The sequence below is a fragment of the Gymnoscopelus braueri genome, assembly GCF_963280865.1.
Source record: "Gymnoscopelus braueri genome assembly, chromosome: 11".
Taxonomy (NCBI): Eukaryota; Metazoa; Chordata; class Actinopteri; order Myctophiformes; family Myctophidae; genus Gymnoscopelus; species Gymnoscopelus braueri.
The window spans coordinates 34,231,072-34,256,940 of NC_137613.1; the positions used below are offsets into that span (position 1 = coordinate 34,231,072).

Sequence of the window (25,869 nt, forward strand, 5' to 3'; positions counted from 1 at the left end):
ATGTCAGTATCTATGGCATATCTATGATGTATGATTAAACATTTGGCAAAGGTCTTCTGTGATCACATTCTCATTGACTTCCATTTTAAAATTTAAGTTAGAGCCAATATTTCAAGTATAAAACATGAGTGGGTACTTCTGTGGCCTACTGGCAGAGTCCAAGTTCGGCACTGACTGACTTGCGCGCACACCAGGGGCGGAGCGTCCGGGGAGGCCAGGGAGGCGGCCGCCTCCCGGCCCGCGACCCAGGAGGGCCCGGGCCGTCAGATAATAAATCGGTAAAATCAGGCAAAAATAAGAATTAAACAACATAACCATAACCTAACCCTACCCCTAAAACCGAAATAAAGTGACAAAAAGCCCCCCAAAAAGTGACCGAAACCGCCGCAAACCCGCACAATTTTTCGTGCGCGCGCGTGGGTGCGCAGGGGGGGCCTGATCACTGTGCCTCCCGGCCCGGCTTTGATTTGTTCCGCCACTGGCGCGCACACACACACACACACACACACACACACACACACACACACACACACACACACACACACACACACACACACACACACACACACACACACACACACACACACACACACACACACACACACACACACACACACACACACACGTAAAAGAAAGCACTACTAGCAAACACTATATAGAAAACCTTAAAAGTCAAATGCGTGTGAAAACATCATTGTCCCCCCAGAGAGACATGGCATCTATCAAAGAACATAAAAAAAACCACCCCTGGTTTAAGTCTAAGGCAGGCATGTGGACATACCTTCCGTGGGGGCGGTGAAGACCTCTTTAGGGATGCAGAGCTTGTCCTCCGCTGTCCTCGCCCAGTCCTTCATCCCTCGCCGGCCCTTCATGGGGAAGTTGATATCGCTGGAGACCGCAGACACCGGCTCACGTTGGATGGTTATCACTAGACAAACAAAGAGATAGCGCGACAGCTAAAGAACCGACCGTAAATAGTGGCTGAGCAAAGAACATTGGTCGAAGATATGGCGCGTTGAAAACAAAAACAAACAACAGTTTGATCTGATTGAGGGGCCGACATGGCGGATAAGTGTTGGTGTGTTGGTGCCAGGGATGAGGTGTACTGCCAAAATGTTTGAGGTTGCAAGCCGTTACCAAAAAAAGAAGTAAATCGACAAGGATGGTTCAAAGTGACTGTCCAAAAAATACAGCCTATCCCCAAATTAGCTTCCTCATGATTAACCAATTAAGGCCTGAGGTTCCGATTCTACAAAATGTCTTCTAAATCCTAACAGTTTTTTGAAAAAACGTATGTTGCTATGTCAGTGGTTTTCAAACTTTTTAATTTCAAGGACCCCAAAATGTATATGTATTTGGCCGTGGACCCCCATCTCAAAATATTTTGTTCCAGGGATCCCCCAGAAGCAAAGATTGGAGTTACAAATGTTCGCTTTAAAAATATATATTCAAAGATTTGCAAAAAAAATCACGATTTTTCAAAAATAGCAGATCTACAAGCTCGTACCGCGGCACTCTGTGCCGCGCTATGAGCTTGTATATCTGCTATTTTTCAATAGCCAAAGTGTAAAATAATGCTTTTTTAGCTCAAATCTTAAAATGACACAGATGCGTCCCAGTTCTTAATGGGTTAAAACTTTCAAAAATGACAAGCATCACGTTAATGAATAGTTAAGTGATTTAATTACATCTGACAGATTCTATCAAGTGTCTGAGGTGGCAGAACGTACCCCCATCGGGGGCTCTTTATGGCAGGCCGTAATACTAATGCCTAATTACCACTCTGGAGTACGATGGTGTCCCCGGCTCGTGACACGCTGTGAGCTTGTAGATCGGCAATGTTCGGTGCGGGGCAGTGGTGGAAAAAGTACTCACATTCTTTAATTAAGTAAAAGTATCAATACTGCAATGTAGAAACACTCTGAATCCGGAATTAAAAATGTACTTGAGTAAAAGTACAAAAGTATTGGTGTCAAAATGTACTTAAAGCACCAAAAGTAGAAAGTACTCATTATGCAGAATGTCCCATTTCACAAGTTTTCTAATGTATAAATGGTATACAAATCGTTTGAAAATAGCCGATCTACAAGCTCACAATGCGTCGCATTGCAACGCATTGTGAGCTTGTAGATCGGCTATTTTCAAATGGCCGAAATGTATATAGGGCTGAATTGGTTAATGTATGTTTTTAACTCGTAACTAGAAGTTTTTAAATAATTGCAGTGGAGTAAAAGTACAATACTTGCCTCTGAGATATAGTGGAGTAGAAGTAAAAGTACTGAAGTAAAAATACCTCAAAATTGTACTTGAGTAAATGTACTTAGTTACTTTACACCACTGCACGCGACACAGTCGTACGACAAAGTATAAATCAGGCTTTGCCTGCGTCTGAGTTGGGAGAACTCCAGAATAACATGTCATTAAACGCTGCTGGCAGTGCAGGGACATTCTATCCGCTCTCTAACACTGCATCCTGTCCTATACCCTTGTAGGGACACCTTTTCAGTGCGTGGGAAGAGGAGAGGAGTGAGTGACACGTACTGAGGTTGTTTGTAACCACCAGGAAACTCTGGAACGGCTTCTGAGCCTCTCCGATGAGGTGGATAAAATCCTCCAGTATCCTCATCAGCAAGGCTGCTCCGGGAGAGACCTATGGGAACGACGGGGCGAGGGTGGAGGGAGAGAGGGAGGGAGAGAGTGAGGGAGGAAAGGGGGAGTGAGAGAGAGACGGTGTTGATTTCGTCGACTAAAACTATGACGAAAAAATGTTCGTCGACTACCTTTTTTCACTGATGAGAACTGGATAAAAACGAAATAAAAACTAAACTATGACGACTAAGACTAAATATACTGACAATTTTGTCAACAAATAAAAACTAGACTAAAATGTCAGGGAGGGAGAAGAGATCCAGAAGAAAAGAAAAGTAATTTTATGCTTGGTTGCGCTCCGGTGTTGCGCTCTGAAAATAGCAGATCTACAAGCTCACAACGCGTCGCAGTGGGCTTGTAGATCGGCTATTTTCAGCATGCAACCAAGTGTAAAATCTGCCATTACGACGCCATCAAGGCACCGCCTTGATGATTTTAGTCGACTAAATCAACTGTAGATTTAGTCGACTATAATCTTATGATATTTAGTCGACTAAAACTAGACTAACAGTAAAACATTTCAGATGACTAAAATATGACTAAAACTAAATGGAATTTTATTCAAAAGACTATGACTAAAACTAAATCAAAATTTGCTGTCAAAATCAACACTGGAGAGAGAAGAGAGAAATGAAAAGTCAATCATGCAGTCGACATGATCACGTTCAGTGTTCAGACAGTGTTTGATGGACCCCATCGCGTCACATCAGTGAAATGTTAATATTTGTCGCATGGCATTAGCCGGTCTCTCATAATGCAACAAGGTGTGGTGAGCATCGTTCACGTTGTTGTTTATTGTGTCCAGATGGCAAGCAAATGCATGTTACCCCTAGGGTATGAAGCTGGGTCATTCACACACGCACGCACACGCACACACACACACACACACACACACACACACACACACACACACACACACACACACACAGTGTCCTGTATTTAACATTTTGTTTAGATTTATAGGTAGGTATTATGTATTTCAAACAGATGCATGTTTATGACTTAAAGACTACTCCATCACACCCATTGGAGCGTAACAGTCACGCATGCACCACACTAGTAGTACACGATACACACAGAAGCATGCACACACAAACACACACACACAAAATACACTACAAGCCTTGAAGAAAGACTTACTTGGTGAGCGTCCTCCCACTTCTCCAGATTTTCAATGTCCAACATATGGCTGACTACCTGGAAATATTTCTGAGGAGAGACCAGATGGAGACACATGGTACAATGAGTGCTTGGCAGCAGGCTGGTACGTTCAATAATACTACTGGACCTGAAAGTGTCACAAGATTAGCGGTGGTAGAAACCATTGAACACACTGTGGCAGCCATGACATTCTTTACAAACGTGTCTCTCACATCCCTGGTCACGTACGTGTGTGTGTGTGTGTGTGTGTGTGTGTGTGTGTGTGTGTGTGTGTGTGTGTGTGTGTGTGTGTGTGTGTGTGTGTGTGTGTGTGTGTGTGTGTGTGTGTGTATGTATGTATGTATGTATGTAGTGTGTGTGTGTGTGTGTGTGTGTGTGTGTATGTGTGTGTGTGTGTGTGTGTGTGTGTCTACTGTATGTCTGTGTGTACTTGTATGCTTTCATGTCTCAGGATGAGAGAGAAGTAGACACGCACGTCCCAGACATGTGACCAAATTTGACTGGGAGACAGTCATCTAGCATTTTTTCATTTTCTCATGTCATATGAAAGCAGGGAATCATAGCAAAATAATGATATATTGGTTAATAATGATGAGTGATGAGTGAATAGTTTTGAAACTACAGCTTATGGAACTGAAGTCAAGTTATAACTCTTAAGTAGAGAAAACACTTAGAGGTTGATAGCCATAACCTTATATCTTAGCTACATGTTAATGCATTTATTTCATATTTACATGTCGATTTAAGCTCTGACATTTATGTCAGACATACTCTAGTATGTGAAGAGTCTAACTGGGCTATTAACTAATTTTTGCAAAAAAAAAGAAGAATGGGCGCCAGCGAGATGACTGTCTCCCAGACAAAAACAGACCAGTCACATATTAGGCTGGATGCTGGATCAAAAAACAGTATAAGAAAAAAAATCTGCACACCACAATTGCTGCTCCCAAATGTATACCTGGGTCCGTGGAAGAGTCTGGTGCACTCAAAGTGGCATTTGGGAGCACTGAGCAGCAATACTTTCATGTCTCAGCCATAGCATCGATATATCCGTGCTTTTGTGCTTGCCCACGGCCTCAGGTTCATGCGCCCCCAACTGTACCTGCACGTCGTCGGGAGCTGGGATGTAGGTTGCTCTTCTGAAGGTGTCCGTCACATTTCGCAGAATCTCCGTGGAGAAGAGAAGATCGCCGCTGTAGTAGCTCCTCCTCTGCAAGAGCTCCAGGAGACTCCGTACGATCTGAGACATGCCCTCCCCTGCTAGGGTCCTCTGACCCTTCGCGAGATGCTCTCGCAGCTACCAGATGCAGAGAGAGAGGGAGAGAGAGAGTGAGTGAGCGAGCGAGAACTTCATGTTGTGGATGTTGGTGGCTTCATCACATAAATTGTAGCATATACAGTAGTAACTAATTGCCTAAAACTGGATTTATCCTTGGGGCCCTATCTTGCACTGCCATACGCCATGTCTAAGCCTTTTAGACATTTTTTACTATTTTGAAAAACATTTTAACCCATTAAGACCTGAGGCCGATTATAATTTTTTTTTCTAAATCCTAACAGTTTTTTGATAAAAAAAAAAAAAAAAAACAAGATTTTTCAAAAATAGCAGATATACAAGCTCATAGCGCGGCACTCGGTGCCGGTCTATGAGCTTGTATATCTGCTATTTTTGAATAGCCAAAGAAATCTAAAATGACACAGATGCGTTCCCGGTCTTAATGGGTTAAAATAGTGAAAATAGCCGATCTACATCGGCACGTTGTGAGCTTGTAGATCGGCTCTTTGAACTGTGTTAAAATGTTTTTCAAAATACCCAAAAATGCTTTAGGCATAATAAGGGGCACGGCAAGATAGGGCCCAAGTCTATATAGTCTGTGTCCCTGAAAAGCCATTGAACCATATATAATATCGCTAAGGACCATATCTCTGCTGTCTCTGGGTAGAAAACAGCCATGTCCAAAATACTAACTCTTCAGGAAATGAAAATGTTTCTAGACCAACACAATACTGCCTCATCAAAGTTGATACGGTGACTTTATACATTGTCAGATACTTGAATGTGTCCTTATATTATCATCGCTTTACCCACATACAGCTCAAGTGGACCATTTTCGAAAAGAAAATAACTGAAATATGGAGATGGATTCTGCCCGACAGCGACGATATATAGGTATACTGTAAACTCACAATGCATTACGATGCAACACATCGCTTGTAAATCGGGAGGAGAGGGGGTCTATGTGCAATGTGCATACCTCTTGAATATACTGTGTGTGTATAAGGTGTTTTAGCTTGTTATTTTTGTGACCCCATACTGTATAAATGTATTTATGAACGATAATACATGGTAATACACAAACAAACTATTTATAAGGCGTTTGCTTTGCCAAGTGGTACATATGAAGTGGTGTGCACAGCAAAACAAGACAGTATTTTAAAACAGGTGAGGGTAAAGTGGGACTCTGACAGAGAGAGAGAGAGAGAGAGAGAGAGAGAGAGAGAGAGAGAGAGAGAGAGATGCGGTGGATAACGGTAATCACAGAAAATGAGTTATTGACTCCCGATGCTAATGAAAGGTCAGCATGCGAGCCGATGGCGTTGATTGCTGATGTGCTATCATCTCCAAGTCACGCATAAGACCCTGACCCCCCGGAATCTCTCACCGTCATCACCACCGTGGAGATGAGATGGTAATCTAAGTGCTCAAACAGCCAGGAAAATAAAAAAGAAATGAAAATACCAGCTGACCGAGACCGTGTTAATCAATAATCCGCAATGCAAAGCCGTGGACGAGGTAATTAGAGGAGACCAGTGTCTTTCTTTGAGGAAAGTTTAAGGGTAGAAAGACGCTTAATCCGTTAAGACCAGGAACACATCTGTGTAATTTTTAAATTTCTTTGGCTATTCAAAAATAGCTTGTTATAAGCTTGTAGATCTGCTATTTTTGAAAAATCGTGACAATTTTGTGCAAATCTTTTAATATATATTTATTAAAGCGAACATTTGTAAAATATGTTGTTCCAGGGACCCCCAGAAGCAAAGATTTGGGTTACAAATGTTCGCTTTAAAAATATATATATTCGAAGATTCGCACAAATTTTCAAGATTTGTCAAAAATAGCAGATATACAAGCTCATAGCGCGGCACTGAATAGCCAAAAGAAATCTAAAATGACCCAGATGTGTTCCCGGATTGAATGGGTTAATGGGTAAGTAAGCAAGACATGGGCAGAGATGTCTGTTTCAGTACAAGTAAACAAACAATCTCTCACTAATGAGAGAGAGATCTGCTTAAGGAAGGAGTCGAGGAGGAGCATAATCAGCTCAAATGCACTGATTAAGAGGGAGAACAATATATTTTTGTCCTCGCTATAAACCTCGCCTCGATTAAGATCAAATACATTATTCTCTCAGGTGCCGGGGGAAGCTCACATTTGTTTTTTTAGCACCGAGGAGCAGACTGAAGTGTTTACATTTCAAGAGTGTGGAACTTACAGATAAATGTAAATATCTAAATTCAAGTGAGACGCATCTGGCGAAGCTCGGAGGACCCCAGAAAGCAACTCCATTATTGTCCAGCAAACAACGACGACTAGCAGATCCTGCAGAGAGAGAGAGAGAGAGAGAAGGAGAGAGAGAGAGTGTTATGGCCATATATATGTATGTATCAGTGCTGTCAGGCAGAAACCTTGTATATCTGTATTTCAACGTTGTATGTTTTTTTTGTAAATTAATGCCCTACTTCATCATACCACAGTGTCACACAAAAGTCGCAGAATTAGCCAATCTACAAGCTCACAACGTGTCACGATCACGATCATGTTAAAGGGATACTTTTAAGGGATACTTAAATATTTTTTTGTTTTTGTCACATTCCAATAATTAATGACTGAAAGCGGTTCCGGTAGGAGACACAAAGAGTCTCCTTTGTGTCTCCTACCGGAACTGCTGCCTACTACCGGTCCACTGGTCATCAAATTATTGGCTTAGGAATGCGACAAAAACTAAGAAATATCCATGAATTCAAGTCTCCATGGGGTGACTAATCGATAGGAAAAAAGTCATTTCGGGGGTGAACTATCCCTTTAAAGTTAAAGGACGACTTCACCCATTTTCAACCTTGCTTCATATAATAGGTCCTCACTAATGCTCGTGATAAAACTGTACCATTTTTTTCTACTCAGTCTGTGTCTCAGAAGAGGGCTGTGGACAGTTCAGAAACCCGTCTACCAGTGACATCATCGATGGGGAATTCAAGCTAATAGAAACTGCAGGCTTTCTATTCCTGGAAAGTTGCAATGCAATAATAGAAGCCATTGTTCTCGCGTTAATGAAAATCTAAATAAAAATAATTGAAATCTTGTTAGAAAAAAAAATTCTGCCTAACGATGATGTCACTGGTAGACGGGTTTCTGAACTGTCCACAGCCCTCCTCTGAGACACAGACCGAGTAGAAAAGAATTGTACCATTTTATCATGAGTATTAGTGAGGACCTATTATATGAAGAAAGGTTGAAAATGGGTGAAGTCGTCCTTTAAAGTGACAGTGGTTAAGTCTGTCTGTGGGTTAATATTGAACCAATGAAAAGTATTAACAAGAGCTTGTGACTAAATAATAGCTACATCGGATCGCTTTTGGACATAGCCTACAAGGTTTCCACCCGACAGTGACAGTATATAAAAGTATAGATAAGCACTCTACTTCCATGTTCACAGCCACCTACTTTGCTGTAGCCCCCAGTGACATTTATTGCAACGGACGCAATAACCAACACATCCCCATGTTTAAAACAAATTGTCACAAGGCGGCTTCAGTGGATTGATTACTTGCTGCTCCGTGTTTGACACGGACACGGAAATGGAAATGTCCATTCTATACATTTATGGGTTATGCCACAAATATACCTCTGCGATACTGACTGTTGTTGTTCACTGAAAATAACTTTCGGTGTGAGCGATACAGTCACGCAACAAAGGACAAAGTGCTGTTTTGATGGATGGGTGTTCAGTCAGACGCTCTTATCAAGATGAAAACCATTTATTTGCAATGATATCGTATTGTATTTGGCGGCACGTGGCTCTGCACCTGTGACACTACCGTATGATCTGTGCAAGCACGACACAGACTGAGATCACAGACCCCCCCTGAAGCAAAGCATAAGATAGAGTTATTGCATTTAATTCGTTAAGAATGGGAACGAATCTGTGTCATTTTAAGATTTCTTTGGCTATTAAAAAATAGCAGATAATAAGCTCATAGTGCGGGTGCCGCACTATGAGCTTGTAGTGGAAAATTTGTGCAAATCTTTGAATATAATATATATATATGTTTTAAAGCGAACATTTTCAACTCCTTTCTGTGCTTCTGGGGGATATAGCAACACACTGTACTGTTAGGATTTAGAAAACATTTTTAGATTATGTATTTGTATGTATATCTACAAGTTCATAGCGCGGTGCCGAGCTTGTATATCTTCTATTTTTTTAATATCCAAATAAATCTTAAAATGACACAGATGCGTTCCCGGTCTTAAGGGATTAATATAGACGTGAGAAAAAGAGTGGAAAAAAACAAATTAAAAGACCATGATACAACACATAATGAACCTGCATTGAATGACATGCTGACATAGAGAAACCTAAATGCTACTACAGGATGCTGGGGAGGTGCAGGGAGTTTGATCAATGATGAGCCGACATGTTGTTGAGCATGTAATTGTGAATGTCGGTCTGCTTAACCCATGAAGACCTGAGGCGATTCTTAAAAATGTTTTCTAAATCCTAACAGTTTATTTTTTATTTTTATCTAAAAATATTTTTTTCACGATTTTTCAAAAATAGCAGATCTACAAGCTCATAGCGCGGCACTCGGTGCCGCGCTATGAGCTTGTATATCTGCTATTTTTGAATAGCCAAAGAAATCTAAAGTGACACAGATGTGTTCTTCTCGGTCTTAAAGGGTTAAACAGACCACATTGATTGAACCATTAGAATCACATAGCCTCATGTGATTGGAACGTGTACAAGTGTGTGTCTGGCTGAGCTACCGTGAGGGCTCCATTATTTATGGATGCATAGATAATAGGCAATACACAATATCTGATTTGAACATTTTAGTTTGATTTTCACGTTTCTCATAGCTTTCTGAGATATGTCTGAATGGAAAGTGCATCATAAAACATAAATGCATTATTATTATTATTATTATTAGTAGTAGTAGTGTATTATTATCTGCAAAGGGAGACATAATATTAAGCAGCAGGTTTTCAATCAGAACACATATGTTTGCAATCAACCCTGTTTAGAACGATGTAGCCTAGGAGCATCAGACCATTCCAAACACTGTCTCACGTAGCCAGGAGCAATGTTCTCCAGCTGGTCCTTTAATATGCCCCCCCCCCCCCCAATCCCTGCATTTCTAGCTCGCTGTGGCGCTAAACTGACTACACAACTATAAAGCTAATTTAGATGTGAGCTTTTAAAAACGTTTTATGATCCCACAAAAGCCACAAAGCCCTCCATTCATTATCAATGGAGCAGCTATATATGGCACAGAGACAAAAATAAAATAAAAGACAAGGTCTCGGTTTTCAAGCATGAAGGGAGTGATATGTCTATTAAAAGTCATCAGAGAAGTGCTGAAATTGAATTTGTTCTCTTTACCTTTGTGGTAACTAGAACTGCTGCTTTATTAAATGTCATCTCATCACTAAGTGACATTTTTTGTTTGTTTTGTTAGATTTTAGTGTTAATTGTTCAATTTATGTAAGGATGGCCCGTCCACGATCTGTCAAACCAGATCACAACTCTATTGAGCTACTCCCCGCGTACAGAGAATGAAACAAGATCCAGTCAATGTACAGGAGGTTCAACGCTCGTCTGAACAGCTGGATTCTCTGCCACAAAACAGTTTTGAACACGAGGACTGGGAGATGTTGCGGAACGCCTCAGAGAATAGAGGCAACGAGTTTTCAGACACAGTCACTGGATTTGCACAGATGATGTTGTTACAAAAAAAAATACATTTTGGATATATCCCAACCAGGAACCGCGGCTTAACGGCAAAGTTCGAGCAGCACTACAAGCGCGCAAAGCCGCCTTCAGCTCCGGAACTTGGGCGAATTCATAAAAATTATGCGCTGACCTGAAGAGAACCCTCAGAAAGACCAAGAGGGAATTCAAGGACAGACTGGAAGACCAGTTTGACAGTGGCGACGTGAGGAGCATGTGGCCCCATAGGGAGCCCCTCTACCTCCCTCCCTGGTGAGCTGAAAAACATTTTCCCTCGGTTTGAGGTAAACAACAGCCCCCGACCAGCTGGAGCTAGCCTCTCCTGAACCTAGTAAACATCTCAGAGGTCAATGTGCGCAGAGCAGGCTGCAGGCCCCGACGGCATCCCAGGCTGTTGTTCCCGTGGGCTTCAAGATGTCCGCCATTGTGCCGGTCCCCAGGCATTCCAAGATAGCATGTGTGAACGACTGGAGAGTGGAGACCTGTCGACCCTCACGTCAATTGTCAGTAAACGCTCTGAGTGGTTGTTGAGGGACTCACTGTCTGCTCAATGCTGCCTGCCACACTGGACCCATCGCGATTTCCATTTAATCAAAGCAGATCTACCGACGATGCAAATGCCACGGTTCTCCACACCGCTCCTTTCTCACCTGGAGGGGAGCGGTCCCCAAACAGCACTCGTACTTGTGTACGAGTGCTGTTTGGGGACTATACGGCTTGGCATTGAGCACATTAGCTCCTGCCAAGCTCAACACCAGGCTCGGTATCTAGGCCTGCCCCCAATCACATGCAGCTGAACACTGGACTTTGTGTCGTTTTCGTCACTAGGTGGTGAGAATGGGCAGCAACACATCGGATCACTGAACCCTGTCGCCATGTCAGTCCTATAAACTCCCATTACACCGGCACTACCACTTCATGTTGACTGTGAACCTATTTGCTGCTGCTGATGTGGTGTCTTACTTGCAGAAGTGTCTGAGGTCTTTATTCTTGGAGTACACGTTATGCTTACATTATGCTTACTGTATATTTGATCCACTTTATGTTGATATTCTTTATGTTGTATAAGTTTGATATTTTTCTTATTGTTATGTATAATTTATGGAAGCTAGGACCAAAACAAATCCACCCATTATGTTACACCTGTAACACTGTGATGTGGCAAATAAAGTTGAAGTTGAATATGTATGCAGTAGGTTTTTCGTTGAATTTAGTTAATCAAGAGGTAAAGCAGAATCAAACACCCACACTATACAAGGACCTTTTACTGTACCATGAGCACTTACCAAAGACTGCAAACAAAAAGCGGTTCATTAGTTAGGCAGGCACGCCATAAGTTTTAACGAGTTGCAGTATTCCCTCTGCAACAACTGTACCGACTTTGTGTCTGCAGTGCTTGGCAGCAAACACCTGGTTGCTGTTCCAGCTTGGCAGTCACACTGATAAGCTGGTGTTAGTTAGCCAAAAAAGCACTTTATGAACATTATCAGACCAACGGGGTGACCATATACACAATAAACACAGAGTTCATAAAGATTTGCTGGCTCTCTCTTATAACGTGCTATATAAGTGGCTTATACTCTTTAATAATAATGTAAGAAATTGTCTAGTCCGATTTTGATTTTGATCTTTTTGGTATTGTAAATCTAATGTCTCATGTGTTGTAAGAAATAGCACAAAAATGTGGTTCTGGGCCTGGGCCGTAGCGTGACGGTCCAGGCACCCTAGGCTACAATGCCAGCCTGACAGCGTGTCGCGGGTTCGACTGCCGCTCCCGACGACCTTTTCTGCGTGTCACCCCCCCCATCTCTCTCCCCATTTCCTGTCAGCTTTCCCTATCCCTCTCTAACTAAAGGCATAAAAAGCCCCCAAAAATAAAAAAAATCTAATAAAAAATTGATCTGTCTGAACAGGACTGATACTGCAACTTGGATCATTAATTAAATAAATGAAATAAAAACATTTAAAACAACAACAACATTACCACTGTTTCAATTCGGAACCGTTTCCAGGAGACTTTTGGTTGAGGAAATGTATGCATGCACAATGCACATGCAAAATGCTAATTCACAATGGACACGCTGAATCACTTCAATCTCTCTGCATGACGACGTGATCTACAGAAGCATCTCCAGTGTGTCCCGTGATGGGGGGGGGGGGGGTGCGTTGTACTGACCAGTGGCATTAGTTGGACATTTGTTGTAGACAGTTTCTCCAGCTGAAGCCTTCTTCCACGTCATCAACAACAGGTACTCGTCCTTGCAGATCTCATGAGGCGCTGCACGGGTGGACGACAAACACAGAGGGAATGTTCAGCGAGAGGCACAACAACATCATCAAATACAACTAGGCAAACCGGTACTGTGGACCACTTTGTCTAAATGTGGGGTCCAGGGACCCCCAGGGGTCCTTGACAGTGTTGCCAGGTCTGCTTATTATTATTTCCCCCCAAGATTGTATTTGAAAAGAGCAGATCTACAAGATCTGCTATTTTCAAATGGCCGATGTATATGTTTAAAGTGCTCATGTGGCCCAAAGTCACTTCTTTTCGGCTTGTTTTCCTAGACCTGGTTGCTTGTTTCTCACACCGAATCTGGCAACACTGGTCCTTGAGTGGGTTCCAGGGCGTTCCCAGCTAAGCAATTGATAAGTTTGATAAGAAACAAATGGAAGCTTCCGGGCCTCTAACTCTGAGAGTGTACACATGGAACCAAATGGACCCTCCATTTGATTTGATTTGCTCAGAGTTAAATCAAGAGGATTTTACGTGAACATACACAATACACTCTCTCTGAAACAGAATAAGCACGAACATGAGCACACACGTCTACGCGAACACACATGCACACAGACAATGTTAGAAATTGAGAACACGTCGACTCAAGATTGAAATCAATGCTCTGTTGCAGCAGCCCCCCAATCTAGTGTCAGTGTCACTGCCTCAATACAGTATCTCATTCCCTCTTCATTTTCCTCCCGTCCTTCTCTTCATTCATCTGTATCCCCCCTCCCCCTCCCCCCCTCCTCACTTTCATAACGCTGATGAAAAACACAGAGTGCGTGCGGCTCTTAAGATATTCCGCAGGGGGCAGACAAGTGCATCACGGAGGGACGGAGAGAGAGAGGCTCTTTGTCATCTAAACATAATGCTCCTCTGGAAAGCCAGTGGACAGATCCTTGTCTCATGTAGCAGAGGGATGGGAGCTATTCAAAAGCACGGGCAGTGATAGAGGTTCTGCTGCAATGTGCTGGACACACACACAGGAACGGCATACACATACAAGAGAGAGAGAGAGGGAGAGCGAGCGAGCGAGCAGATACGCACTAAGCATATTCGCCAACATAGCCAGACACGCGTACGCGTACACACACACACACACACACACACACACACACACACACACACACACACACACACCTTCAGTCAGAGGCATCCTTATTAAACCATACAGTTTGCTGCAGTGGCTGACACACTGACAAATCGCACCAAGCAGGGCTTTGAACAATCCCCCCTTTGCCAAGGTAGAGAGAAGACACACACACACATGCGTGCACGCACACACACACACACACACACACACACACACACACACACACACACACACACACACACACACACACACACACACACACACACACACACACACACACACACACACACACACACACACACACACACACACACACACACACACACACACACACACACACACACACACAGTAAGGAAGAGTGAGGACTGAAGCAAGCAAGAGACAGAATATTTGGAGAGGACAGTGAGGAGGTTTGAAGATGAGGTTTGAAGATGTTAGTGAGGACACACAGGAGCAGCCCGATGAGAGGAGATAAGAGACAGACGTACTGTAGTGCTGGATGAACGGCTCAAGTAAATACTCAACTATAAGTACAAATTAACGAAGTATACAACTGTGAGCTCTCCCATTAGCCAATTTTAATATAGGAGGATATTTGAAATAGGGCCTAAAGTGCCTATATAAAGTATTATATATTCATTATGTATTTGTATAGGTTTTGGTCCCTTCCTAGAAAATGTAGCATCAGTCATCAGCTTGCAAAAAAACAAAAACAGAAAACAAATACTCCAAAAATGTACTTATAGCCTCAAGTAAATGTAGTGACACACGAGACAGACAGACAACAGACCGACATGAGGAGCAGGAGACACCAGCCCACTACAGTGGTGAGAACTACAGTATGGGGAAACAAGCTCTCATCTGTACGTTACTGTATGTGCATAGACTGCACACACACACACACACACATGCACACACACACACACAAAAGCTCATACTCACATGTTCACACACGTGTGCACGCTCACGCATTACACACATGCATTTGCAGAAAAAAAAATGATACACGACACAAACACCTGGGTACACACACGCACACACGTGGATATGAGCGTGGGCCCAGAAGGGAACAGCCGTATAAACAAACACCTGTAATCGTGACAGTATTGTGAAACAGACACAAAACGCCCACACACACACCTGACTGGTTGTCTCTCCTTTCCCCTCTCTCCCTCTCTCTCACTCACACACACACACACACACACACACACACACACACACACACACACACACACACACACACACACACACACACACACACACACACACACACACACACACACACACACACACACACACACACACACACACACACACACACACACACACACACACACGTATTACCATAGTTGTAATCTCTCAAGAACAGATTCAGAGCTGAGCTACTGAATCTGTCAGGAGCCCCGTTCAGAACTTGTGAGCGTTAGCTTACAAGTGGGCGTGCCTTCAGTTCAGGAAGCAGGCCGCGTTTTACCCAATCAAATGTAGTGGGCGGGATTTACATCTTTGCGCTCGCTTCCCACTGGAAACAAACCCAAACTCATTTAACAATAGCGTCCTCGGAGCCGACAAAACCACGGAAAGTTAGTAACATTTCAACTTGCTCTTTCATCATAGAAACAAGTGGGCTTATAACCAAAACGATCCATGTTCTTTGGGAGAAATGGTGTTAGTGTTCCTTGGAGAAATATTGTTAGTGGGAATGAAAACATAGGCGCACCACCAGAATTGGAGGGCTGAGGGCATGTCCAAACCCCGGTTTCCAGTCAGCATAGATCTATTTAATCACTCCCCCCAGAGTCAAATGCAAAAGTGAAAAACGCTGGGGGCGCTGTTTTTCCTTTTTATTTGACGATGGGTTTCCAGATTGCCATAGTTGTGAGTAAATAAACATTTTACAGCAATTTTACAAATGCCAATTTTATTTAACCCTATACCCTAAATGCTGAGTTATACTTAGTTGAGCACCTGTTACTATGCCGTCTTCTGTTAAAGTTCTATTCATTGTGTTTTATTGCATTTCATCATTCGGATTGATTTAAAGTCTAGCTGAAAATAGTCCCTGGTCAAATGATTGATGTAAATACACAATTCAGACATCCATGTCCCCTTAACGGCTCAGTGATGTTTAGCCAAAAATGACTCCATTATTTAGGTAAGCTCTGTAACATTTTAATGACTTGGATAACATGTAAACTGGTCTATGTTTATGTATGATATTATGGCATAAGCTGTGATTGGACAATAACATGTATAATGGTGATGGTACAGTATGTTCCCCGACATGCAGCAAAGGCTGTTATTTGCTGTATATCTGTTGTATATAGTGTTAGTCCTATCAAGAGCTGAGTCAATCCTATATTGATTGCCTGCAGAGCCAGGGGAACTACGCTTTCAGCCTTAAACTGCACCTCCAGTGCCTGCCAGTGAACTTTCCGGCTTTAGGCTTATAGGTTTGGGGTTAGGGTTTAAGTTTAGGGTTAGACATTATAGGCTTACGGGCCATTCACTCACACCAAGCACGATAATTATAACTATAACCATAATTAAGTTAGCTTCTATTCTACACTGAAGTCATGTAAACAGTGCATCAAACACACACTATGCAGTGTTACTGTGTCAGAGCCCACACGGAGGGGAGAGAGATTATCTGCCTTTGTGGTGCTGAAAGACAGGATATAATTATGAATAATCTGACTGATTATTCATTTTAAGGAGGTGAGCCTGAGGTAAAGCCAGCCAGACAGCCTAGCAACTAAACATAATCGACTCCTCATCGCTGTTAACACATTAACCGCCAAGAACGTAGTCCTACGGTCCGTTAAATCCAACTGTTAAGCGCCGAGACCGTAGCCCTACGGTCCACGGTCTTTTCGCGCTAAACACCTCCGGGTTCACTTTCGGAATTTTTTTGATCCACTTCCGTTTCCGGTTTGATGACCGGAAACGGAATTATTTGGGATCCGGTTTTGACGATCACGCCCGCTCCCATTCTACAGACGAAACTGAAACTCAATTCTCTTCCTGTAGTTTTTTCTCCTTGCATTTCACTGTTTAACGTAATCCGCTCTAACTACAACATGGATGCCCCGTTTGACACGTGATTTTCACTGGGAGATACGTTGAGATGTCGCGGATGTAAACAGACCTTGTACGGCTCAATCTTAAGGATTTTAACAAGATCTATGGCGACATGAAAAAAACAAAAAAACAACAAAAACACCTTGGCACTGGTGAGTACATTATGAGATTAACCTCTGGCGGTCGATGTGTTAATAACAAAACTTTCCAAGGTGAGTGAGACCGATTGTATCCCAGATGTCCTTCTGATGGATTTTGATTGGCTGTCAGTGTCGTTCATAAAACTGCTCTGATAGTGAAGAGCGATAACGTTCACGACTATAGTTGTCGTTATAGTTGTGGTGTGGACTCAGCCATCCACTTCAATTAGATTTTTTAAAACGACATATTTATTGTTATAGTTATCGTGCTCATCACTTAAGTGAATGGTTGGGGTTGAAGTTCGGGTATAGAAATGTGGTTCCAGCTCTGCAGGTAGCCTACCTCCTACAGTCAATCACACAGACAAGTGGTTCTCAAAGTGGGATCCGGGGACCCCTAGGGGTCCTTGAGGGCGTTTCAGGGGGTCCCCAGCAAAATGTGCACAATATAGCATTAAATTCAGTTCAACCACTTTAATCCTATGTATATTGGCTATTTGAAAATCACATGTGAGCTTGCAGATCTGCTATTTTCAAGAAATCTTGTGTGGGGATCCCTGGCACAAAATATTTTCTGATGGGGGTCTGCGGCGAAATACATCAGGGTCCTTGACATGAAAATGTTTGAGAATCACTGACTATAGAACTATAGAGGTGTACATAGTTGAGCCACAGCTCCCTCTGGTGGACAGACTGACACAGATAGGCTAACAGGTGGTGGGTCGTCTCGCGTAGCCAGAATGCTATTCTACAACCTCTGAATACACCCCCCCTGAATGCCCATTCCGGAAGCCGTCATCTGTTTGTCATTTCCGTTAATGAAATGACAAATAGGGGGGGGCACCCGCCATTTGTTTATGTTTAGCATCAGCCCGCCAGCCCAGACACGCACGCACGCACGCATGCCTGGGGGTTATTTCAATTACTTTTAATCTGGCATCCCTATTTTGGGCATGTCATTATACCAAAAAATCTTCAAAAAGTAAAAAGAAAAATCAAAGACAAAAGCTAAAATACCAGATCGAACAGGTGACGATGCGACATGTTGCACGCTTGTACAGTAGATGAGCTATTTTACCTATTTCTGAAAATACGGCTTAAGGTGCTTAACTTAAATTCCTGAAATGAGCACTTACAAAGATCTGACTGTGCACTCAACTCACCAGGACACTTGTTCTCGTTGCAGGCGCGGACCTCCTCTCCTGAGCCGTCACAGGGGTAGCTCTGGACCCCCGCGCCCTCGCACATCCTGAAACGGCTCTGCCAACCCTTGTCGCACGTCTTGCTGCACAGACTCCAGTGGTTCCAACTTCCCCAGTTACCCCCACCTGAAAGCAGGGCCGACAAGGACATCAGGTTGTGGCGTTATTGTGGCATCGTTGTGGCAATTGTGGTTTGCGCGCTGAAAATAGCCGATCTACAAGCTCAAAAGCTTTTGAGCTTGTAGATAGGCTATTTTTTGGTCACACGTCACCATCATATGATGGAGCATAAATTAAACGAGTGCGTTCTCAAACATTTTCATGTCAAAGACCCCCAAATTGATATACAGTATATTTGGCCAAGCTGGACCCCCATCTGAAAAGATTTTGCCGCCATAAAAGATTTGTCCAAAATCTTTCAAATGTTTTCCAAATATAGTGCAGTCTGTAGATCTGCTATTTTCAAACAGTCGAAGTATAAAACAGGGTTAAAGTGGTTAACGTGATTTTGATGCTACAGCATATTATCTCATTTTGCTGGGGACCCCCTGGAACCCCCTCAAGGACCCCTTGGGGTCCCCGGACCCCACTTTAACCCATTAAGACCTGGAACGCATCCGTGTCATATTTAGATTTGAGCTAAAAAGCATTGTTTTACACTTTGGCTATTCAAAAATAGCAGATCTACAAGCTCATATGAGCTTGTAGATCTGCTATTTTTGAAAAATCGTGAAAATGTGTGCAAACCTTTGAAAATATATATATTTAAAGCGAACATTTTTAACTCAAATCTTTGCTTCTGGGACCCCCTGATTGGAACAAAATATTTTGAGGTGGGGGTCCGCGGCCAAATACATCTAATTTTGGGGGTCCTTGACATGAAAATGTTTGAGCACCACTGATATAGAAACATACATTTTTCAGAATACTGATGGGATTTAGGAGACATTTGTAGAATCGGCTTCAAGTCAAGTTAAGAAGTAGTGCATTAAACATCAAGGCGCTGTTAATCTGATGCTTTTTTCTAAGCGACATGTACTGTATAAACGCATCTATTCACATAAGGAGTCCAGTGTGACCTCATGGACCCAAGCTGTTATACAGGCGTAGGGTTGCTCCTCCTGTGGAAAGCCCTTTAGGGAGGAGGTGGAGTATTGTCGAGTGTTGGGGAAAAAAAACAGAAGCAGAAGAAGCTGAACCCAAATCAAGTGTGTGTGTGGGTCTGTGGCAGTTCACCACATAATACTGACTACTGACTGCTATTTCCGCTATCATAGAGTAAACTTTGCATATACTTTTGTTGCCAACATATTCATCCTGCTGCACACAGGTATATTCTGCATATCTTTGGTTGCTAATTTATTCACCAATTTGCTGAAATTCCACATATTCTCTCTCTCTCTCTCTCTCTCTCTCTCTCTCTCTCTCTCTATCTCTCTCTCTCTCTCTCTCTCTCCTCTCTCCTCTCTCTCTCTCCTCTCTCTCTCTCTCTCTCTCTCTCTCTCTCTCTCTCTCTCTCTCTCTCTCTCTCTCTCTCTCTCTCTCTCTCTCTCTCTCTCTCTCTCTCAAATAGAATATTTGCTGCAAAATATAGATATACTGTATCCTACCGCAGTAACCCAGGGAAAGTGCAAGTCTAAGTTCTAAATCGTATACATTATATGCTAGTCTAGGGTCATTCCCTACACTAATGTCTGCTGTTTTTGAGTGCATACACAGCATACGGTAAGGTAAAGTAAGCTTTAGTGGCCCCAAGGGACAAGTGGGTTTACAACAACAGCAGTAAATAATGGAACAATATACTGAAGACATAAATACACGCAGAAACAGATATAGTTAGTGCCCAAGTCACTGATGTTATTGTCACTTTGTTGTCACTAGAGCCATTAGAAGAAGAAACAAGGAGGCAAGACAAATGGGGGGCACCGTGTCACATCTACAGATAATCACAGAGCCATTTTGTTTAACAAGCCTATGGCTAACCGAATAAAAGATCTCATGTGTATCTGTTGGTGTCAACTCTATAGGGTGTACGTAAATGATTAAACTTGTATGAAAAGGGTGCTGGGAGGCCAAGGAGATTACCTGAACTTTCTGTGTGGCTCTGGCTTGGTACAGGTGACAAAGATTGTCGATTTACGCCAGCAACCTTACGGCACACCTACGGTATTTTTCCCAGCATGTTTTTGTTTTTCACACCGAGAATGCCGAACCAACAGATCATAACGGATGTTAAAACGGACTCGATGCACACAGTATAAAAGAGTCAGCAGAGACTTAATAAAAACGTCCTTCCTTCCTTTAAAAAAAACTATATTTGGTTTGCCTTTTTACGAATAAAATCAGTGTTGTCATCAAAGGTAAGTTTATCATCCAGGAGTGGTACCAAGTATTGGTACAGTTGCACTAAAGTCACAAGCTCCTCTATAATGATGGCAGGAGCAAGAGTAGAGCTCCGTTTCCTGCAAAAGTCAATGATCACCTCCTTGGTCTTTGGAACGTTCAGTTGGAGGAAATAAGTTCTGACAAGTTCTCCTACCATCATCCATGACTCTGTTCCTAATCGTTCAAGAGACTGACCTATTACAGTATCATGTGCAAACTTAAAGTGCATACTTGTCTTTGTAACAAGTCAGACAGTCATTTGTATACAAGACAAATAAAAGTGTGGAAAGAACGCAGTCCTGAGGAGACCCTAAGGGAAGATGAGCGTGCACTAGACACGGAACTATGAGCTGAAATGCCCTGTTCTCTGTTTGTCAAAAAAATCAACCAACAATGTTAAGAAGCCTATGTGCAAGGACGTGAGGCTGAATACAATTAGAAGCCGAAGAGAAGTCAATGAAGGGCAATCTTTGTTGTTTGTTTTTTTCAGTATACTGTAATGTGTGTGCTGCGCTTACGCTGTGCTTACACTGAATTCACACCAACAGCGGGTATTCCGCTTCCACATTTGGAAAGCAGTGAAATTCCATGCACCGTCTATGGCGAGGAGCGACCTCGCAGTGGCAGGAGGTGGAGCCAGCAAAAAAGTGGTGCGAAAAACAAAGCGGCAAACAACCAGAAGCTTGTCTGAACTAGGCGTGGACAAGTGTGTGGATGTTTCAGATGTTTCGTAGACTCCCTTCAGTGGAAACCCCTTAGAGGACACCTTTTATGACTACAAGGCACAAAATATATAAATGCACCATTACAAGGCACACCAATGGGCAAGTCAAAATCTACAAGCCCACAACGCCTCACGATGCATTGTGAGCTTGTAGATCTGCTATTTTCAAAAATGATGAAAGTAAGTCTCATCATGAGAACCCCTGTTGTAGGCCATTGGTTCTCAAAGTGGGGTCCGGGGACCCCCAGGTGTCCTTGGGGGGGTACCAAGGGGTACCCACCAAAATTAGTTAATATAGCGTCACCATCATGTTAACCATATTGTATACTTTGGCTATTCAAAAATAGCAGATCTACAAGCTCATAGCTTGGCACCGAGTGCCATGCAATGAGCATGTAGATCTGCTATTTTTGAAAAATCTTGAGGACTTGAGGATTTGTGCAAATATATATTTTCAAAGCGATTTTTACTCAAATCTTTGCTTCTGGGGGTCCCTGGAACAACATATTTTGAGATGGGGGTCAGCGGCCAAATACATTATCTATTTGGGGGTCCTTGACATGAAAAAGTTGGAGAACCCGTGTTGTAGGCACATATCTTACCACATGAAGGGTTGGTGCAATCTCTGGTCTCCTGATGGGAGCCTTTACAATCGGCCCAACTGAGCACTGAAGAGCCACACTTCCTTATTCTCTGCTGGGTTCCTTTGCCGCACGTCACACTGCACGAGGACCACGGAGCCCACTCCAACCACTGACCTTCCACTAGGGGGAGAGAGAGAGAGAGAGAGAGAGAGAGAGAGACGGGGGGTGGAGAGGCAGGGTAGAGAAACAGATAGGGATGAAGGCAGAGAGAGAGATAGTGAAATGAAATGGAACACATGGAAAAGAAGAGATTTGAAAGAGAGAGGGAACAGAAAACAGAGTCAGCTGCCACGTAACAACAAGGACAGGGCCATAGAGGAGGCCTGATTTATGTACCGCGACACATTGTGAACTTGTAGATCGATCGGCAATTTTCAGCGCACGACACTGGCGTGAAACAAAGTACAAATGAAGCTAAAGAAGAAGCAGAGACCACTATATTTTCCCATAAATAGCAATAGACCAACACATCATCACAGCATCCATAATATTATGGACATACATTTCAACGTTTCACTCTCTTCTGCCGTACCTGATTACGATTCCATTCATGCATTGTTGTAAACCAATTCAAGAGTTCAGACAGAGTGCATTCAATTACATTCCCTAACTTTCTTTAATAAAAGGTCCCTTACCAATTTGCTTATTGCAATTAAACACTGCATTTCATTTCGTCCATCGACTACAAAAATGTACTTTGGTGTATTGGGAGTGTACTGTTGCTACATTCTTTTTTTTTTTAAGAAAAGAAAAACATTATTAAATGCATTTTATTCCAGTAGAAGCAGCAATAGACAGATGCGTTCAAATACTGAGGGAAGGGAAATAGGCTGCGCCGTCGGTGGTAAATTGACTTGTCAAATGGAATATGCAATCCGAATGCAGAATAGTGGAAGAGAGGCGTTGAAAGAGCAAGCCTTTTTTGATGTTCAAAATAACCCATTTGATCTATAATCAAATCAAGATTTATGCTACTAATGGGTCCCTTTTTCTGTTGATGAACTCCTTTGAGATTGTCATTGTTATAGATCAAGGAAGGAATCAAAAACACCCACACAAGGTCTTTTGCTCAATAAATAAATTAAATAATGTTTAATAATAGCATTTCAGTCAATGACCTTATTCAGGCATCTGATGATTGGCATTGTAAAATTTTGTAAAGGGAATGATGGGGATAAGAACAGTAATGGAGTCGGTTAGGGGGCAAGACGACATGTTCACATCTTTGGCACAGTGGGGTGAAGTTCAACTATACTACACAACTCTACTACACAACTCTAGAGTATTAGTACACAATAGAGCACCAAAGTCTGACAGCACTGCTGCTAGAGGGCGCTATATATACGCCTGGGTCACGGCGATATTTTTTGGATTGGAAATCCCATTGGCAAATCTTAGATCACGTCATGTAAGAACTGAGTTCCAGAAATAAACAAATCACCTCTGCAATTTCACTCATATGGATATAAAGCATCAATATGTTTTTTCCTTTCTCCAAACAGAGACGTTACGACGTAACTCAATATCATTCAGTCACATATCTGACAAAATCGCCCAGGGTGGTTTGTTAAATTTTTGGAACACAGTTCTTATATGATGCGATCTAAGATTTGCCTACGGGGAAATCCAATACAAAAAACAACGCTGTGACCCAGGGGTAGTGCTAGTGACGTCAGGACTTCGGTACTATACTATACAGAGTATATTATTGTACAACTCTACTACACAGTATAGTACCAAACTCTGTGACCCAACAAATGGGTTACTCTCAGAAAAGTAACCCAGAAATATTACCTACATTAAAAAAACAGGAATTGGGTTAAAATAATAGCCCAATAACCCAGGAAATGGTTATTGCTCTGAAAAATAACCCAGACATTTTACCCAACACAAGCAACCCAGGAATTGGGTTAAAGAAATAACCCAAGAGTTTTTAGTGTGTAGAGTTGTGTACTTTGTACAGTAGGGTCGTGTACTATACAGTAGAGTTGTGTACTGTAGGACTGCACAGTAGGGTTGTGTACTGGACTATACAGTAGAGTTGTGTACTGTAGTGCTGCTGTACAGGGTTGTGTATTGAAAAACTGTACAGTAGGGTTGTGTATTGAAGGATTTTGTACAGTAGGGTTGCGTATCGTACATGCAGGAGTGTACAGTGGTTTTGTGGCAGGAGAGAAACGGTGATTATTGTGTGACGTTTGGAGGAGACGGGGGGAGCTGAGGGGAGAATGCAAAGTCGAGCAAGACGAGAGCAGAGGTATGCAGATGAGGCATACAGTACCGAGGTAGAATAACTGGAGATGGGAAGATGGTAAAGGAGAGATTTTTCTCCCACTGTGCGAGACAGGTAAGCTTGGCAGCCTGTGTCAAAGTGTGTGCCAGCCTCAGAGTAAAGTGGTTGAATTAAGCAATATTACACAAGAGCATCACTGAAGTGGTAGCAGCGGTAAAGAACACCATTGAGTGTAATATTGTGAATATAAGGTCTTTATATGTTATTCAACAAAATCTCTGAACGTGTCACACATTTAATGGGGAAAACTCGTGAGTTTACAAAGTACTAGATCCTTAACCCTTTAAGACCGGGAACGCATCTGTGTCATTTTAAGATTTCATTGGCTACAGTATATAAAAATAGCAGATATACACCGAGATATGCACAGAGTGCCCCACTATGAGCTTGTAGATGTGCTATTTTTTTGAAAAATCGTGAAAATGTGTGCAAATCTTTAGTTTGAATATATATATACTTTTTTAAAGTGAAAGTTTAAAACATTTTTTTTTTAACTTATGTTACTATATTATCAATGGTTTTCAAAAAATGTTCATGTCATAGCGCGGCACTCGGTGCCGCGCTATGAGCTTGCATATCTGCTATTTTTGAATAGCCCAAAGAAATCTAAAAATGAGACACAGATGCGTTCCCGGTCTTAGTGGGTTAAGACACCGACGATTCCAATAGCCTAGCGAAGCACGCTAGCTAGACAGATTTGCACCTCCATTGCCAACACCGAAATGTGTTGATATTTCTGTTTGTATTAGTGACAGAGTGCTATTTACAGTGATGAGGCATATTTCATTTGAGCACAGCTGAAGTGTGCTTTATCATGATTTAGGCACAGCCAGAGAGCCTTTTTCCACCAATCAATATGCTTGGCCAGAACTACCTGTATAATATGAGCATCTCTCCTCCCAATAATTTATCATCGATGCCAAATGTTGTTGAAAAATGCTGTAGTGTATAAATAGTTAGATATATTATAATTCTAGCCTAATGCCAGATTTATGCTCAATCTCCAAAATAGCCGATCTGTAAGCTCACAACCAGACAGATCTGCGGCACGTTGTGAAATTATATCTATTTTTGGTCCACGACACCGTCACACGACCGGGCTTAAATCAGGTTTCATACAGTACAGTGCTGTGCCTGCCAGGACGGACATACCACAGGGAATACAAGAGGAAGTGAGTCGACAGGTGTCTGGAGTCTTGGGGATATTC

The 25,869-nt window shown here is 42.4% G+C and overlaps 1 protein-coding gene across 1 annotated transcript in view; it reads right to left on the reverse strand.

Moving 5' to 3' along the window:
- Positions 1–25,869, reverse strand: part of adgrb2 (adhesion G protein-coupled receptor B2) — a gene marked incomplete at its 5' end in the record, with an annotated part of 277,462 nt that overhangs the window by 141,098 nt on the left and 110,495 nt on the right. Inside the window, 8 exons of the mRNA XM_080441985.1 lie at positions 782–928; positions 2,542–2,650; positions 3,790–3,858; positions 4,913–5,107; positions 7,305–7,411; positions 12,997–13,098; positions 18,577–18,741; positions 22,327–22,488. Coding sequence (XP_080298111.1) covers positions 782–928; positions 2,542–2,650; positions 3,790–3,858; positions 4,913–5,107; positions 7,305–7,411; positions 12,997–13,098; positions 18,577–18,741; positions 22,327–22,488 — 1,056 coding nt within the window. The remainder of the gene's footprint in view (positions 1–781; positions 929–2,541; positions 2,651–3,789; positions 3,859–4,912; positions 5,108–7,304; positions 7,412–12,996; positions 13,099–18,576; positions 18,742–22,326; positions 22,489–25,869) is intronic.